Source organism: Dermatophagoides pteronyssinus, unplaced genomic scaffold (genome assembly GCF_027571235.1).
Source record: "Dermatophagoides pteronyssinus isolate colony J.1.1.1.1 unplaced genomic scaffold, Derpt_VIB-CSIC_2022.12 sq0008, whole genome shotgun sequence".
NCBI lineage: Eukaryota > Metazoa > Arthropoda > Arachnida > Sarcoptiformes > Pyroglyphidae > Dermatophagoides > Dermatophagoides pteronyssinus.
The window spans coordinates 1035683-1052662 of record NW_027461532.1 but is presented as its reverse complement, the minus strand read 5'-3'; the positions used below and the strand labels follow the sequence as shown (position 1 = coordinate 1052662).

General features: G+C 29.0%; 4 protein-coding genes and 1 long non-coding RNA gene across 5 annotated transcripts; 3 read left to right on the top strand and 2 right to left on the bottom strand.

The window, feature by feature from the left end:
* Positions 1–2388, bottom strand: LOC113788967 (heat shock 70 kDa protein 1A-like). The gene is made up of 2 exons (XM_027338446.2): positions 1540–2388; positions 1–1464 (listed from the first exon to the last, which is right to left on the bottom strand). The coding sequence occupies exons 1-2, from the start codon at positions 2188–2190 to the stop codon at positions 190–192; spliced, it is 1926 nt and encodes a 641-aa protein (XP_027194247.2). The 5' UTR covers positions 2191–2388; the 3' UTR covers positions 1–189.
* A 52-nt stretch (positions 2389–2440) lies between these two features.
* On the top strand, positions 2441–3957 carry LOC113789011 (uncharacterized). Its single transcript, XM_027338496.2, has 2 exons — positions 2441–3504; positions 3566–3957. The coding sequence occupies exons 1-2, from the start codon at positions 3340–3342 to the stop codon at positions 3884–3886; spliced, it is 486 nt and encodes a 161-aa protein (XP_027194297.1). The 5' UTR covers positions 2441–3339; the 3' UTR covers positions 3887–3957.
* A 70-nt stretch (positions 3958–4027) lies between these two features.
* Positions 4028–4705, top strand: LOC113789017 (26S proteasome non-ATPase regulatory subunit 9). The gene is made up of 3 exons (XM_027338501.2): positions 4028–4292; positions 4350–4449; positions 4525–4705. The coding sequence occupies exons 1-3, from the start codon at positions 4122–4124 to the stop codon at positions 4608–4610; spliced, it is 357 nt and encodes a 118-aa protein (XP_027194302.2). The 5' UTR covers positions 4028–4121; the 3' UTR covers positions 4611–4705.
* Positions 4706–5179: 474 nt separating this feature from the next.
* Positions 5180–7174, bottom strand: LOC142645230 (uncharacterized). The gene is made up of 3 exons (XR_012846375.1): positions 6477–7174; positions 5591–5761; positions 5180–5532 (listed from the first exon to the last, which is right to left on the bottom strand). It is a non-coding gene; the product is annotated as an uncharacterized LOC142645230 (long non-coding RNA).
* A 430-nt stretch (positions 7175–7604) lies between these two features.
* On the top strand, positions 7605–10628 carry LOC113789015 (uncharacterized). The gene is made up of 7 exons (XM_027338499.2): positions 7605–8159; positions 8258–8414; positions 8761–9295; positions 9399–9584; positions 9649–9979; positions 10048–10352; positions 10421–10628. The coding sequence occupies exons 1-7, from the start codon at positions 8155–8157 to the stop codon at positions 10471–10473; spliced, it is 1572 nt and encodes a 523-aa protein (XP_027194300.2). The 5' UTR covers positions 7605–8154; the 3' UTR covers positions 10474–10628.
* Positions 10629–16980: the final 6352 nt, after the last annotated feature.

The following is a 16980-nucleotide window of genomic DNA, read 5'->3' as shown; positions in this document are numbered from 1 at the left end:
TACTTGATCAAAAATACTTTTTTATTTAACGTTTGTTTTTTAAACCTGAGAGTGATAGGAAGAACATGAATGAATATTATTATTATTATTATTATTTTCAGAAACAAAAATATCAAATTATAATGAAAACAAGTACTGGTTCAACCAGTTTCAAACATTATATAATCAAATGATGTTTCATGTATTCACTTAATCTACTTCTTCTACGGTTGGGCCACTATTAGAACCACCACCACCATGAGTTGATGCACCACTCGGGAAACCACCAGGACCACCTGCACCTTGATACAATTTCGAGATGATAGGTCGACAGATTTGTTCCAATTCTTTTTGTCTATCTTCAAATTCATCTTTTTCAGCTAATTGATTATTATCTAGCCAGTTAAGTACATCTTTGATTTTATTTGAAATGGTTGTTCGATCAGAATCGGATATTTTTGATTTGATGGCATCATCTTCGATAGAATTTTTCATTTGAAATGCATATGATTCTAATGAATTTTTAGCCTGAATTCTAGCTTGTTGTCGTTCATCTTCTTCACGATATTTTTCAGCTTCTTGTACCATACGTTCGATATCATCTTTTGATAAACGACCTTTGTCATTTGTAATAGTGATCTTATTCTGTTTACCAGTACTTTTATCCACAGCCGATACATTCAATATACCGTTGGCATCAATATCAAATGTAACTTCAATTTGTGGAATACCACGAGGTGCAGGTGGAATTCCATTCAAATCGAATGTACCCAATAAGTTATTATCCTTGGTCATGGCACGTTCACCTTCATATACTTTAATTGTAACACCCGGTTGATTATCGGCGTAGGTGGTGAATATTTGTGTTTGTTTCGTTGGTATGGTTGTATTACGTTTGATCAATGCTGTCATTACACCTCCAGCAGTTTCAATACCCAACGATAATGGTGCAACATCCAGCAGAAGTAAATCCTGGACATTTTTTGATGTATCACCAGTCAAAATAGCAGCCTGTACTGCTGCACCATATGCAACGGCTTCATCCGGATTAATCGATTTGTTTAAATCTTTTCCATTAAAGTAATCAGTAAGTAATTTCTGTATTTTTGGAATACGTGTTGAACCACCGACCAATACGATTTCATCAATTTTTGATTTATCCAATTTAGCATCGCGCATAGCTTTTTCCACTGGTTCCAATGTTGAACGAAATAAATCCGAACATAATTCTTCAAAACGTGCACGTGTTATTGTTGAATGAAAATCAATACCTTCATATAATGAATCGATTTCGACTGTTGATTGTGTTGATGATGATAATGTACGTTTTGCACGTTCACAAGCGGTACGAAGACGACGTACTGCACGTTTATTTGCCGACATATCTTTAGAATATTTACGTTTAAATTCTTGAATAAAATGATTAACAAGACGATTATCAAAATCTTCACCACCAAGATGTGTATCGCCTGCAGTTGATTTGACCTAATAAATAAATCAATCAAACAATTATTAATGTTGCGAAAAATGAAAAGATTTACAAAAAAACAAATATCTTACCTCAAATACACCATTATCGATTGACAAAATTGATACATCGAATGTACCACCACCAAGATCGAAAATCAAAACATTTTTTTCACCACCTTTTTTATCTAAACCATATGCAATAGCAGCAGCTGTAGGTTCATTGATAATACGAAGAACATTTAAACCGGCAATAGCACCAGCATCTTTGGTAGCTTGACGTTGTGAATCATTGAAATAAGCTGGTACAGTGATGACAGCATCGGTAACTTTTTTACCAAGGTATGCTTCGGCAATTTCTTTCATTTTGATCAATACCATTGAAGAAATTTCTTCCGGGAAAAATCGTTTCACTTCACCTTTATAATCAACTTCGATTTTTGGTTTTCCACTTTCATTAACCACTTTGAATGGCCAGAATTTCATATCAGATTGAACAGATGGATCATCAAAACGTCGACCAATTAAACGTTTAGCATCGAACACAGTGTTCGATGGATTCATAGCGACTTGATTTTTAGCCGCATCACCAATCAAACGTTCCGTATCGGTAAAAGCAACATAACTTGGTGTTGTTCGATTACCTTGATCATTAGCGATAATTTCTACTTTACCATGTTGAAAAACACCGACACAAGAATAAGTTGTGCCCAAATCAATACCAATCGCAGGTGCTTTCGACATTTTTGTTCAAAAACAAAACAAAAACAATTTTTCGAATTTGACAAATGTCCCAAACAAACAAACAAGCAATTCTTATTAAGAATTAGATGAGAAATACAGTTTTTTTAAAAAAAATTATTGTTGCTGAATAACTGAACAGTTCGACAAACAAAATTATTATGATACGTTTTGTTGATGATTGTTTTCGTTTTTATAAATATATTATAAAAGCCGCTTTCATCAATTATATAGCAGCGCGCCATTGAAAAAATATGGCGAATTTTCTCGCCAATTCTCGCGGTTACGTTTTTTTTCTTCTAGAATTTACTCGAAATTTTTCTTCATAGAAAAATTCGATTGACGCAGACTCACAATCCAAATGTGTTATACAACACCTGCCATACTTTGGATCATCATCATATTTGATTTGTAAATTCATATCCCAAAAAATTCGCGATTCTAATTTCAAGAAAAAAATTTTTTAAAAGATAATCATCATTGTAGAAAAACGTTATTATTTACGAATTTTGTTTCTTCGAATGTAGCTGTGTGGGTATGTGTAGATCTAAATTAGTGTATCAAAAACAACAACAACAAAAACATCCATCAATAACAACCAAACCAACATTTATTACATAGTAACGGTGACACTTTGGATTTAAAAATAGTATCATTTTTCTTCACCGTTCTTTTTATCATAAATAAATCAATGTAAACACACACACACACACACAGACATAAACAAGAACAAATATGGAAGAAGAAGAAGAAAAACAACAATTTCTGTTTGATTTTTTGGTTTTCAAATAATTTTTGCATCCGAATTTGTATTAGAATGGATCAATGATGGATCATCGACGAAGAAACTAAATTATCAAACTGAAATCCAGGGCTAGGATGATGATGAAAAATATTCCAAAAATCATTAGGGGAGGGTGAGATGATGAAAGAAAGTATACTTTTTTTCTGGAACAAAGTTCAATCGGTTAATTTATATGGATCCATAACGACGACGACAACGTTACAATGATAAAAAGGATCATAAAATTTCATCAAAAAAAAAATGATAGAAATTAGAAAAAAACTATCAATCTGAAATCATTGTTATTTGAAACCCTAAAAATACAAAAGTTTTAGCGAAAAATCTACAAATCTTTGGATGAAATCATCATGGCTGAAATATCATCAATTTTTCATTGTAAAAAATGGACATTATGTTTGTTATGTATTGCACGAATTATTTTATGTATTGTATTTACCGCATTGGAATTACAATCAACATCAACATCATCATATTATTGGATTGATAAATTGACCATTGATCATGGCAATACTGTAAGATTTGTTTTTGTTTGATTGAATTTCTGTTGATGTCGTTTTTTTGCACTCCATATAGGAAACAATTCGTATTTCATTGATTCTATTCACTATTGTAACCATATTGATACTTTTGATTGGTATAATCAGTGTTTATTTGGAAAATTATTCACTTTCAATAACATTTGGTTCAATTATATTTTTGATCATATTTATCGATGCTGATCTATCATTATTTTTTAATCGTATCAATTTTTTCGGCTTCGTATTTACCATAATAATAATGTTGGCCAATATTTGGATCAATCCAGATCTAGATCAAATTCTATCACAACGACGATTGCAAAGAAGAAATCTTCAAATTAATAATGGAATTATTAATCCTGGTTATAAAAATTGATTTTCATTTCATTTTGTAATTTGATTGAGTGAATTAAATAAGAATCTATAGAATAAATGATGAAATAAAATTATAGAATAAATTTCTGATTGTTGCGCCATCTGACTGTTGTTGAAAATTCTTTTTCGTAAATCATAAACAAAACAAAAAATTGCATCATCATTCAATGAATCGCGCTTTTTACTCATAAATAAATAACAAAAATTAAAGCATCTTTTTTGTTGCAGGAAAAAAAATGTCTTCCAATTGTGATCAACAACAACAACAACAACATGATAGAGGTGATGAACATCAAAATGGTCATCAAAAAACACGTTTCGAAGTTCGTAATGAAGCATTAGAATTGAATCGAAAACGTAATCAATTAGAAAATGAAATCAAAGATTTTATGGCCATTTTACAATCGGTAATCAATAAAGGGTTTTTTTCAGCAAACTAATTCTGTTTTTGTTAATGTTTAAAGCAAGGTGTTGGTATGACCGAATCATTAGTCGACAGTGAAGGTTTTCCCCGAAATGATATCGATATTAATCTGATTCGAACGGCTCGAAATCGTATTATTTGTAAATATTATCCTTTATATTTAGCTTATTATTATTCTTTTCATATTTATATTCCAAAATCATAATCATCTATAGGTTTGCAGAATGATCTTCGTGCATTGATGAGCCAGATTGAAGATCGATTAACGGATTATTTTGTTGCACCAACTAACAATGAATGAATAAATGAAAAAACACCATATTTTCCCATTTGTTGTAAACAAATTTTGTTATGATTTTTTTATATTTTAAACAATTGCTTGAAAGTTTGTTCTAATTTTTTTTTGTTTGAAACATTTCATTTGAAAATGATTGACAGATGATGATGATGATGTTAAGCTAAACACAGACCAGGCTGGAAAATTGAAAAAAAATGATAAACAAAACTAATTCTGCATAGAATAGCATTTTAAATGTAAATATTTATATCATTAATTCTATAAATGATTTCGAAGCAAAAATGTTTAGGTCAAGTAATTTGTGTGTTAATTGTGAAGTGAACGAAATTGCTGATGGTTTATTTATAGAATGTTTTTTTTTGTTTTTGGTTGAATATACACCAGCCATATGGATACAAATTTGTTTGAATTATATAATATAAAACGATGATTGTTTGAATAAAAACTTACCATAATCATTGCCATAATCATTCTTGTAATCGATGGATGGATGGATGAATCAGTCATTTACAATTGATAAATTTGGAAATTATAATTTCTGAACAAAAATCTGATTCATCTATACAATCAACAAGTTATCACAATTAAAATGGTTATTGCAATAACATGATTGCAATTTGAATTTTTTTTTCTTCAACAAAATTAAGTGAAATTTGTCACAATATTGTTGCAATTAATCGAAATTGTCGATCATCATCCTTGATAAAATTGCAAAATCGTTAGACATAATTGATCGATTGATTGATTGATTGATTGATTGATCCATCAAATTTTACCATGAAGATCTTTATTTAAGTTTTGTTTTTTTCAGTTTCGCTAATCGCCTTATTTGGTCATCAAAATCAAACAAACAAACGAGAAAATGATGATCATCATCATCAACAACAATATTCATTACATACATGACACATGACATCTATTCATCCTAATCGGAAAAAAAAGAAGAAAATTTCATAATAATTTATATTTAATGTCTTACTTACTTGGCTGCCCACAATCAACGTTGATGTTCATATTTGTGTGTGTGTGATCGTTTCATATCCATCATTCTTCGAAACTATCGATGGCTTGAAGCCAATGGCAATGTTCCATCAAAAAAAAGTTCGTGAAATCATTTGTAAAGACACCTCCGTGAAATTTCTTTTTGTTTTACTCTTGTTTTCACATTGTTTTCGTTCATTATAGATGAATGAAATCATTTCATTAAAATTAAAAAAAAATTATAATTTCATAGCAAATGAGAGCAAAAATTAAAAAACAAAAACCGAAAAGGAAAATCCAAATCGAACGTCTTCGGGCTTCCAAACATTACATTTTCATTACTTATTTTTCAATCGTTCGAATTCAATTTTACCTGTTGTGTTTGCGTGTGTTTATTTTGCATTTTAAATGTTTGAGATTTTTTCAAAACTATTTTTCTCTCTTTTTTTCAACTGTTGTTCCGGCATCCATATCAGTATTGAATGAATGAATGTTTTTTTTTGTTCCAGAAACAGACATTTTTCTTGTTAATTTCGTAATAACACCTTTTTTCTTTTCTATAGAAAAAAGAAAAGAAAAATTAATAACAAAATTCCCTTATTAAGTCTAATATGTTTGATTAAGTTGCAAAAAAAGGTAGATATTTTTTTTCTTTTTCTTTCTTTCAATCTTATTTCATGAAAGCCGGTAGTTACGGTGTGTGTTTTTGGAAAATTGACTTTAATTTCATTTCCAAAAAAGAAAATTGTTGCCTTTTACAGGTCAATATAACAATACAATACGTTTTGCCTGTATTAAGGATTAAAGTCAATGATTTGTATCGATCGATAATCAATCAATGATATTTGTTTACAATTTATTTATTTATTTTTTTTTTGTTTTTCTTACAGAATCCGCCAGAATTCATTCGTATTCTTTCTTTTCAAATGTTAATTCTGCTTGAATAAATATCTGGTTCTTGGCCATGTAAACACCATGAAATTTTTTTTACTTTGAACTTCTTCCATTGAACAATTTAACCTCGACAATCAGCGAAAAGAAGAATTCACATCATTATCATCTTCTGTGTGTGTATCGCGGTTCTGTTAGATTTTTTTTTGGCAAAATTCTGACATTTGTTTTGTTTCATCAAGAATATCATTATAATCCTGATGATTATGTTTGTTGTCAAATTGCCAACAAAAAATCATATTCATCACTTTCAAAACAAAAACTAATGAAAAATTTGAATTTTGAATTCATTCAAGTCGTTTTATCCGATCAAAAACAACCAAACAAAATTTTGTAAAAAACCTCCATATCCAAATCTGTTTGTTTCCCGCACACACACACACTTCATTCATAAGATCTGTGGTTGCAACCAGAGAAACAAAAAAAAAAAAAAAATCCATCACAGCCACCCATTATCATCATCATTGGCGACAATAAACATTTGAAAATAAAAAAAATCTCTGATCAAGCACGTATGATGAGAAACTATTTTTTTTCCTGTTAAAATATATAAATTATCATCATTATCCACCACCACCAACAACAACAACATATTGGTGATATATATTTTGCATTTCTCTGGTGCGTATTGGTAATTGTGATGTATCTATGATATTTATTTTGGTTCCCATTTTTTTAAAATGCTTAAAATGTCTATATTTTTTTTCTTCTCTCGGTTCTCAACTAATTTGGTCGCCCAGAAAATTATTTAAAAAAAAATTGTCAATGATGATGATTGTTGTTGTTGGTGGTTGTTGTTCGACATCATTATCAAATCATTGAACAAACATTATATCCCCCATAAAAATGACCCTTAGATATGATTTTTGATGATGGTGATGATGATTGGATGCTAAACAACGAAAAAAACAAACAAACATTTTTTTTCTTCTGTTTGAAACATTCTTTTCAAACATTGTTCGACCTTGTCAATCGATAATCAACATTCCTTGATTATTCATCTTTTTTTTCGATTGATATGTGTGTTGAATGTTTCTTTTTCTGTTTTTTTCTCTCTATACTGATGACATTTTCAATCATTTTATCGCTATCGACAACAACAACAACATTCATTCATTCATAAAGATAATATCAACAAATTCAGTTTTTTTTTCGGTGTAAACCATAAATGTTATTCGATAAAAATGATGTGATTTTTTATTTTGTTTGTTGCTAATTACAATTAACAACGACAACGAATAACCAACAACGAAAGCATTTTTATACAACAGCCACCACCACCAACAACGAGTCACCTTTACCATCATCATATGAACAACAAAAACAACAAGAATTACAAGAACAGCAATTATTGGGTTTTTTATTAACAATTTTGATAATTTCAATCATTGTCATTGTATTGATTATTTTAATATGTCAATTTGCTGAATTTTGGTGGTGGTTTGTTAATAATCAGAATAATAATAATAATAATGTTGTCAATAATGATATTAATGGCCAACAACAACAGAATAATCTAATTATAAGTAATGAAAATCTAATTGATGATCAATCAAAATCATCATTATCAGAAATTGTTATTGTTGACAACAGCAGCAGAAAAAATCGCAATACAATGAGGTAATCAAAAGGTTATTACTATTTTCTATATTGATTTATTTTAATTTAATGTTTTTGTTTTTGTTTGTTTGATATTTTTTTTTCATTTTGCAAAACAGAAGCCAAACAGAATTCAGTCTAGTCATTATAAATGGCCTAATGCATCATTATATTAATGAAAAATGGATCATAATAGGACAATCACGTATCGGTATTTATCATGATAGTGAAGCAAATACATTTCGTATTGTCGGAAGGAAATTAGATAATTATGATGTAAGTATCTTTTCTTTTTTTTTTTTGTTTTGTTTTAGAAACAAAAAACCTTTATATGGTTATATTTAAATGCATATTATATGTCTTTTGAATTGAGTTGTTTTTCTTTATTGGGATTTTTGTTTTTTGGATAGATTTTCTTCTTTTTTTTTCGTGGTGTGGTTGTTGATTTTTTACACTTGTTTGATCTTATTTAGCCACATTTCCGTCATTCATTCTATTTGTTTTATGATTGTTTGTTTGTCTTTATTTATTTATTTATCTATCTATCTATTACCAAATGTATTTTGTAATATTATCTTAACTTTTTTTTTATTTTTGTTGTTGGTTTTGTTTACATGTACAGGTTGTGGCAAATTGTTCAATCAATGAATCATTCTGTTATAATAAAGCAACAACAACATTTCATCAATGGAGAGACATCATTGATGATAAAGTTTATGGAGTAAAATTTATCAATATGAATGATGCACAGTTATTTGGTGAAACTATCGATAAGATTGTTGATTCATCCGAAAAAATTGCTAGATTAACAGCATCAACAAATTCTTTAATTATGGCCAACAAAATTGGTGATGGTGGTGGTGATATTGATGAAATTGAACAACAACAACAAGAACAATTTCAACAAACTTTCAACGAATCAAATAATCAAACATCCGTTATTGATTTATCAAAACATTCAACATTAACACGAAAGAATATTGAAAATGGAGAGAATTGTTTTCATAATTATCAACAACAACAACATCCACCATTGTCAATATCATCATCTTGTTCATCTTCATTATCATCATCATCATCATCATCATCGACATCATCTACAACAAACAATATCAGCAATAATGGCAATAATGTTAATTTTATCGAAATTAACCAATGTAAGTTATCACGTTTCATTTGATTGACTCAATTTTCAAAATCCTTTTTCTAAATCATTTTGTTTATTACGTCGTTGTTAATTTTTTTTTTTTGGCAACATAGACAATAATAACAATAGGACAATGAATGATACATCATTAATGATCAAGAATCAAACACCTACATACGTATCAGTTGGACCGAATTCTAATCAAACATTATCTTCAACAGTTATTCCGCCGCCACCACCGCCATTGCCACCGCTTGTTCCACCTCATCTTAAAATTCCACCAAAGCCAAAGATATCCGGTATGTTTGTTTTGATTTTTATGAATTCTTATCACGATATAATAATATTGACAATTTTTTTTAGCTAAACCGGAATCATTGTCAAATAGTATGAATAATACGGTTCCGCCATTTTATCACAGTAAAATGACACAATCAAATCCAAATCTAAGTAATCTATGCAACAACAATAATACCAACAATAATAATAATCGACCTCCATCATCAAATCTTTTTGGTGAAATGGCACAAAAATTAGCTAAACGACGAGCAAAAATTGAAGAAAATGAACAATCAAATGTAGATAATGGTACTAAATCTAGTGATTTGCCTGTCGATCAACAGCCTAAAGCAACATCGCCGGTCAAATGTTATAATCCAATCAATTCGACTATACGTCGATTGAATTCAATCAGGTAAAAAAAACACTTGTTTTTTGTTTGTTTGTTCATATTTATCTCTGAAAAAAATTTAATTTACATAGTAATGGTTCATCTGTGCCTAATCAAAATGATAATGTTAATGGTCGTCAAAATGGCAAAAGTTCAACATTGAATACTAATCTAAGAATGAATTCCCAATCATTGATCAATATTGCCAATGGCGTTCGTACAAATGGCCATCATTCTCGTGCACAATCACCGGCGCCACCCCCATTACCTCCATCATTGACTGTTCAAAATACGGTTTCAAATCCTATTGGATCATCATCAAGTGATCGACTTAAAGAGGAAATAATGCAAGAATTTCGTCAAGAATTGATACAATTTAAACAGGATTTACTTAATGGTAGATATTTTTTTAAAAAAATCATTTTCATAGTTATTATTTCTTTGATTCTTATTTTTATAATTTAGCAATTCGAACGGAAATTTTTAACACTTTGAACGGTGATAATCAACGTACATAACAATGCTGACCATAAATTAATTTATTCATACATGAATGATTTTTTTAACATTTTCAAATTGTTGTGACGATAATATTTAAAAACACACACATTGTATACAAACCTTTTAAACAAACAAAAAAAAATTAAACTAATAAAAAACAATACAAAATCCATTTCGATGACTATTTCATTACCATTTCATAATTCATTAAAATTTCAAAAAAAATGAATGAATAAATTCAAAGTCAACAGATGGCAGCATACACTGTGTTTTAATAATAATTTGAATTTTGTTTCCCCACCATTTTTTTTCTTCTTCTAATGTTTGCTGATCAATAGCAAAATCGATGAAATTATCAATCGATAAAACAGTGTTGTGGTTGAGAAAAAAAAATTAACACACTTTTATTTTGTATACAAATACACATTCCTTCAAGGTGTTCAATTGCCAAGAAATTGATGTTCATACATAATTCATTATCATTTCAATTCGTTCAACCAAAAAAATACAGCAAAAAAAAAAAAAGAAGTTTGTCGAATGTCATCAAAAAAAAAGAAAAAAACACAAGGTTCGAATGTTTTTTTTATTCAAACGTTGTCATCATCATCATCATCATTTATCATACTCGAATTTCATTACCTTTAAAAAAAAAAATAGTTTCTGTTCATCATCATGATTAACAAGGAATTTTTCCATGTAGTTTAACGAGAAGAAGAAGAAAAAGAAAAAACAAGAAAGAATTTTGTTTATCTTTTGCAGTGATGATAATAATAATAATTATCGAATTGAAATGGAAATGAGCAGCAGCAGCAGCAGCTTTTATCAATGTGCAAACATGTCGATTGATCGATCGATCGATCGATCGATCGATTGATTAATTAATTAAATCATCAATAAATTAACACTTCAGTCAGTTAGTCAGTTATAAAAAAAAAGGTCATAACTGAATGAATGAATGAATGAATATTGATATTTTGGATTTGATTATCAAAAATTGAAAATGAAAAAATTTCTATCATTGAAATTAGGCCAAACGGATATGGAATTTGTAAATACACTTGTTGCTTTCATCATGATAATTTGAATGCAAAGAAAAATGGACCAAACGCGTTTAAAATTTTCATATTTTTTTTTTTTTGAAATCTGTTGCATTCATCATCATCATTATCATTATCATTAGCGGTTAGCCACATAGGTATAATCATCAGATACGACATCGAGGTCAGAAAAAAAGTTTTGTCGAAGAAAAAAAATGTTAATGTTGTCGAAGGGGAAACTTTATTTATTTCCATGGTTTTTCAACATATTGAAATCGATATTCATTATTGAACAATTTTTTTTTGTTCTACACATGGGGAAAATCCTCGTCAATCAATCGAATTAGCTAATTGTTTAAGCAAAAGATAGATAGAGAAGAAACCAATTTAGAATTTTGAAAATATGCAAAATGAAATTTTTTTGCAAAAACAAACAGAAACTATCATCATCATCATCATCGTCATTGAATGATCGATTGTACGCCCATCCCAATCGATTGTCGATCCGACAAACAAACACGCAAACACCATATCAGAAAATCATTTTTTTTTGTTTCCCAAAAAGATTTTCCTCGTTTACGTCGTTTTGGTCGGAGGGGAGAAAAAAAATTTAAAGTTTTTCCATTTTCAATTCAAATTTTCAATCTGATTTGTGAAAATGGAAAAGATTGTTTGTTTGTTTAATGTTTACAACAACGAAAATGAGGCGTAAAAAACCGCAATTGAATTTGCAAATTATAACCGGGGTTAATTCATGTTTAATTGTGAAATGTGAATTTAATTAGTTCTTGTTTTTATTCAATCAATCAATCAATCAATTAATCAATCAAGAGATTGTGATCGATCAAAATACAATTCACGTGTTATGATTGATTCGAATGTTTTGTTTTCTGTTTGGCTTCTGGCTTTCAATCGAATAATTGACCTAAATTAGGAGGAAAAAAAATTTCAATCAAAAAATGATGACCGCCATCATCATCGATTTGGAACCTTGAATTTTTTCATTTCACTTTTAAACAAACAAACAAAATTTGTCATAAAAATTTCATCAGAAAAATTCAGAAAATTTTTTTTTTTATTATACCTGATTGATTGATTGATTGGTTTCCAAATTCAATCAGAAAAAAATGAAAAATGAAAAATTTTTTAATAAAGTTTAGAAAATGTTTTTTGAAATTCTTTTCAATTTGAATGATAAAAATCATCATTTAAATTGTAATTGAAATTGAATTTTATCTTTTCAAACAAGCAAAACAAACAAACTAGCTAACTGTACACAATTGCAATGGTCATTCAAATGAACAGAAAAATCATTTTTTTTCTGTTGGTCACGCATATTTGGAATATATGATGAGACACGTTTAGCATTATCATCCGCATCCGAACAAGGAAAAAAACTGACCGATAAAACGAATAATCATCAAAAAAATGGTCAAAAAAGATTTTTTCGTTTTTTCGTTGCTGTTGAACAATTAACCAGAATAACATCATCGAGAAGAAAATCATCATCATTAATTACCATATTGACAATTAATAATGATTTTTTTGTTTTCCGAAACTTTTTTTTTGTTTTGTGTTTTCAAATGACATTATGATAATTCATCATTATCATCATCTGGGAATGTTGGCCAATTTCGCTTGCCTGGCCTGACTGACTGAATATAGCACATGCACGAGAACATCATTATCATCATCATCAATGGATGATGATACTTTTTCCATGAATAATCATCAACGTTTTTGTTCGTTGTTGCTGTTTGCATTTCCATTGCGAATTTGTTGTTGTTTTTTTTTTGAATTTGAATTTTGTGTGCGAAAAAAAAAGATAAAGAAAAAATATTTTTTACGAGAAAAAACAACACGAAAATGAATAATGAAAAACACCCATAATCAACAGATAACAGGAAAAAAACATTGATTTTGTGTTTTCTGCATATATGATATATGGATATTTTATTTTTTATCAAGTTAAAATATTGATTGATTATGTGATTACACATAATGATGATAATCATCATTATCATTATTATAAATTATCAATCAATTAATCGCGATAGTTTCGACCATCCATATCAAACAAACAATCGATTATATCGATATTTATGATGATATTGATTCCAGAAAAAAATGATATTCGGTGCCAACACCCAATGATTTTGTTTTTTTTTTCGGTTTGAATTAAAATCACCCAAAATTGTTTTGTTTTGTTTTTTTCGTTGTCATTTCGTAAACAATTATTATTGCAGTTGCGATGTTATGATGTTTTGCTTCGTTGTTGCTGTTCAAATAGGAGAAAAAAAACTATGACCATTTTTGATCGAAATGATTATTAACATCCAGTTAAAAAAAACGAACAGACAGAAATTGTCTAAAGTCTGAGAATTTTGTACCGAAAACAAAAACAAAAAAATCTTTCGAAAATCATCGATCGATCGATTGATTTAAACATCGATATCTTCTTCTTTTCACTTCTTGTTTTTTAGCTGTTGTTGTTTTTTCCCTCATTTGATTCAACATTAGATTCGTTTTTCGCTTCTTACTTCCCTTCAACAAAACAAAAAACAAAAAAGGTATTTTTTAAAAAATCAAATTTATCTAAATATATGTAGTCCAAGGATTGTGTCATCCAACCTAACCATTTCAATTCCATTACAATTCAAACATGTTTAGCTTTTTAGCTTGTTTATGCTTTATTTTTTCACATTCAATATATATGGTATGTTTGGTTATCTAAACGAACGATATTTGATAACTATTTTAACCAATATCACTCTGTCTCTGTCTGTGTGGTGTTTGTCAACCGGTACTTTTATCCCATTTAATATTCATTTTTTCAACAAAAAAATTATTCATCATCACAATCATCATCATCGTCAAAGCAATTTGACGTATTGACAACATCCTGGCTTGTTTTTTATTTTCTAATCATCAAATAGCAACAAGTTCTTGTTGTAGTGGTGGCTGTTTAATGGAGATTATTTTTTTTATTTGGTTTTTGGTGATGGTTGTAAAATTTTTTTTTTTAATATTTACCTTTACCTTGTTTTCATTGTTGGAATGTTTTTTCTGTCTGTTTAATTATTAGGTGAGGGTGGATGATTTATATACGAAAACAGAAACTACTGTTATACCACAGCAATGGATAAATTAGTGTGGATGATGTTATCTCAAAAAAAAAATGATTTTTTCCCCTCATCAAAAAAACATTTTTTTTCACGATGATAATTTTGATGATGTGTGAAGAATGTAATGGTAAATGTTTGTGTGTTTGTGACGTCGAAGGAAAATGGTTAATTTAATTGCTGATAATGTGAAGCCCAACCAATTTTTCTGTTTGATTTGATTATATGTCGCCTTGTGTTTGAAGAGTGTGTGACCAGATCTACCAGAAAAAAAAGGCAAGAAATTCCATCGGTTTTTTCTTTTTGAACAAAAAAAAAACTTTCAAATAGAAACATCCATCAAATCATCAGCTGAATATCATGAATTTTCAAAATTCTTCACATTCTTAAACATGTCGAATTCTTATATTAAGAAATTCTTCAATTTTTTTTTTGAATTCAATTCAGAATTTCAACAACAAAAACAACAACAACAAATTTGAAAAAAAACACCACTTTCTTCAATCATCCATCCCAATCAACCAATGTCGTTATCAACAAGTGGTTTTTTCAATTTTTTTCAATTTTTTTTTGCATTTCTTTGATGCCTGTGTGTGTGTGTGTGTGTGTGTGTGTGTGTGTGTGTGTTGAAGATATTTTATTTCAAAATCGAAACTAAAACTGAAGAAAATCCATTTCTTCATTTATACCGGCCCTCTTTTACTTTCACTTTCACTATATTCTGTCTTCTTACCAATGTTATCTTTTCAATTATATGAATCCACATACATTCGATGATGTTCAGGATGATCAATTGTGAACAGTGAAAAATGAAAAATATGGCGTAGCGGTAGTATCATTTCTCTCAGCTTTAGCTTCATTTTTTTTGGTTATTTTATCGATTTCTCTCTTTTTGTTGTTGTTTTTCATAATTTTTTTTCGTTTAACTGCTGGACAAACATCCATACAAAATGGTTGTGATGATGATGTCAAAATATTAATGATAATAATGATGATGATGAAAAAATTGAAATCTTCATTTCGTTGTTATTGTCGTCATTTCTATTTCATTCATTAACGAATGGAAGAAGAAGAAAAAAAATCCAAAAAAAAAACATTTTCAAATCATCATCGTTTACATCTTCTGAAATCATCGTTATTCCTATGAATTCTGTTCTGATTTTTTTGTTTTGTTTGTTTTTATTGATCACCATCCATCCATCCATCAAAAAAAAATCAAAAAGCAAAATTCAACCCTTTTTTTTTTGTTTGTTTGTTTGTTTTGCTTTAGAAATCAATCAATATTCAGTTGAAATTCAACAAATGGAGCTATGCAATTTTTGTTTTTTTGTTTTTCGTCTTCTTCTTATGCCATTCGACTTACGAAAAACTTGTTCTGTTTCAGAAGAAGATTCAACAAAATCGAGATAACGTTAAAGCAAGAATCTACATTTTTATTTCAAATCCAGATTCATTCATTCAAATGGTAACCATCACTATCCTTAAATTATTAATGATAAAAAAAACATCATCTGTACAAACACATCATTTATTTGAATTTTCTGATTGATCAAATCATCATGATCCTCATCATCATCGAAAACACCCACCAATCTTGTTCACTCCTCCCATTATCATCATCATAAATCAATCAATACTTTTACATTTTTTTTTTTACAAAGACATTTTTTTTCACATTTGGATGTCTTGTTTTTTTTTGGACAGAAAACAAAATATATATCTAGATTTCTCTCTCTTGCTTTCTCTTTTCAACGATGATCATGATCGAATCACACACACATATTTTTCTCAATTTCTCTCAGTGTTTTTTTTTCTTCTTGTCTCGGGCTAATTGAATAATCAAAATCAATGTAATTGAAATGATGTTGATGATCATTGTGAACAAAGTCTATTTTAACCAACCAAACCAAACCAACCAGCCAAACCAATTGTATAAAGTATTCGGCATCTCATTTCTTCTCCAATGATGATTTGTTTTTTTTTCTCTCTCTCTTCATCACTGAATAGTTTTTTTTCGTTTCACGGTAGATACAAATATTTGTCGCCAAATCAATCTGTCGACGATATTCACCACCACCACCAACAACAACAACAATCAATCAACAACGATGAAAATGAAGAAACAAAAAAAAAATTGTCCTTTTTTTTCGCCTTCCCCTTCTCCTAAAAACACACAGATGTGTTGTATATGTGTATTTAGTTGTTTGTTTTTTTTTGTTGGTTGGTAAATATTCGATAGATTTTCCTTCTTCTTCATCTTTTTCTCTTTCAATTTTCTTTTATTTTCTCAATGTTTTTTTCTGTTCAATCGATCGATCGATCGATTGATTCGGTTCGATTGAATGAATGAATGAATGTTCATCAT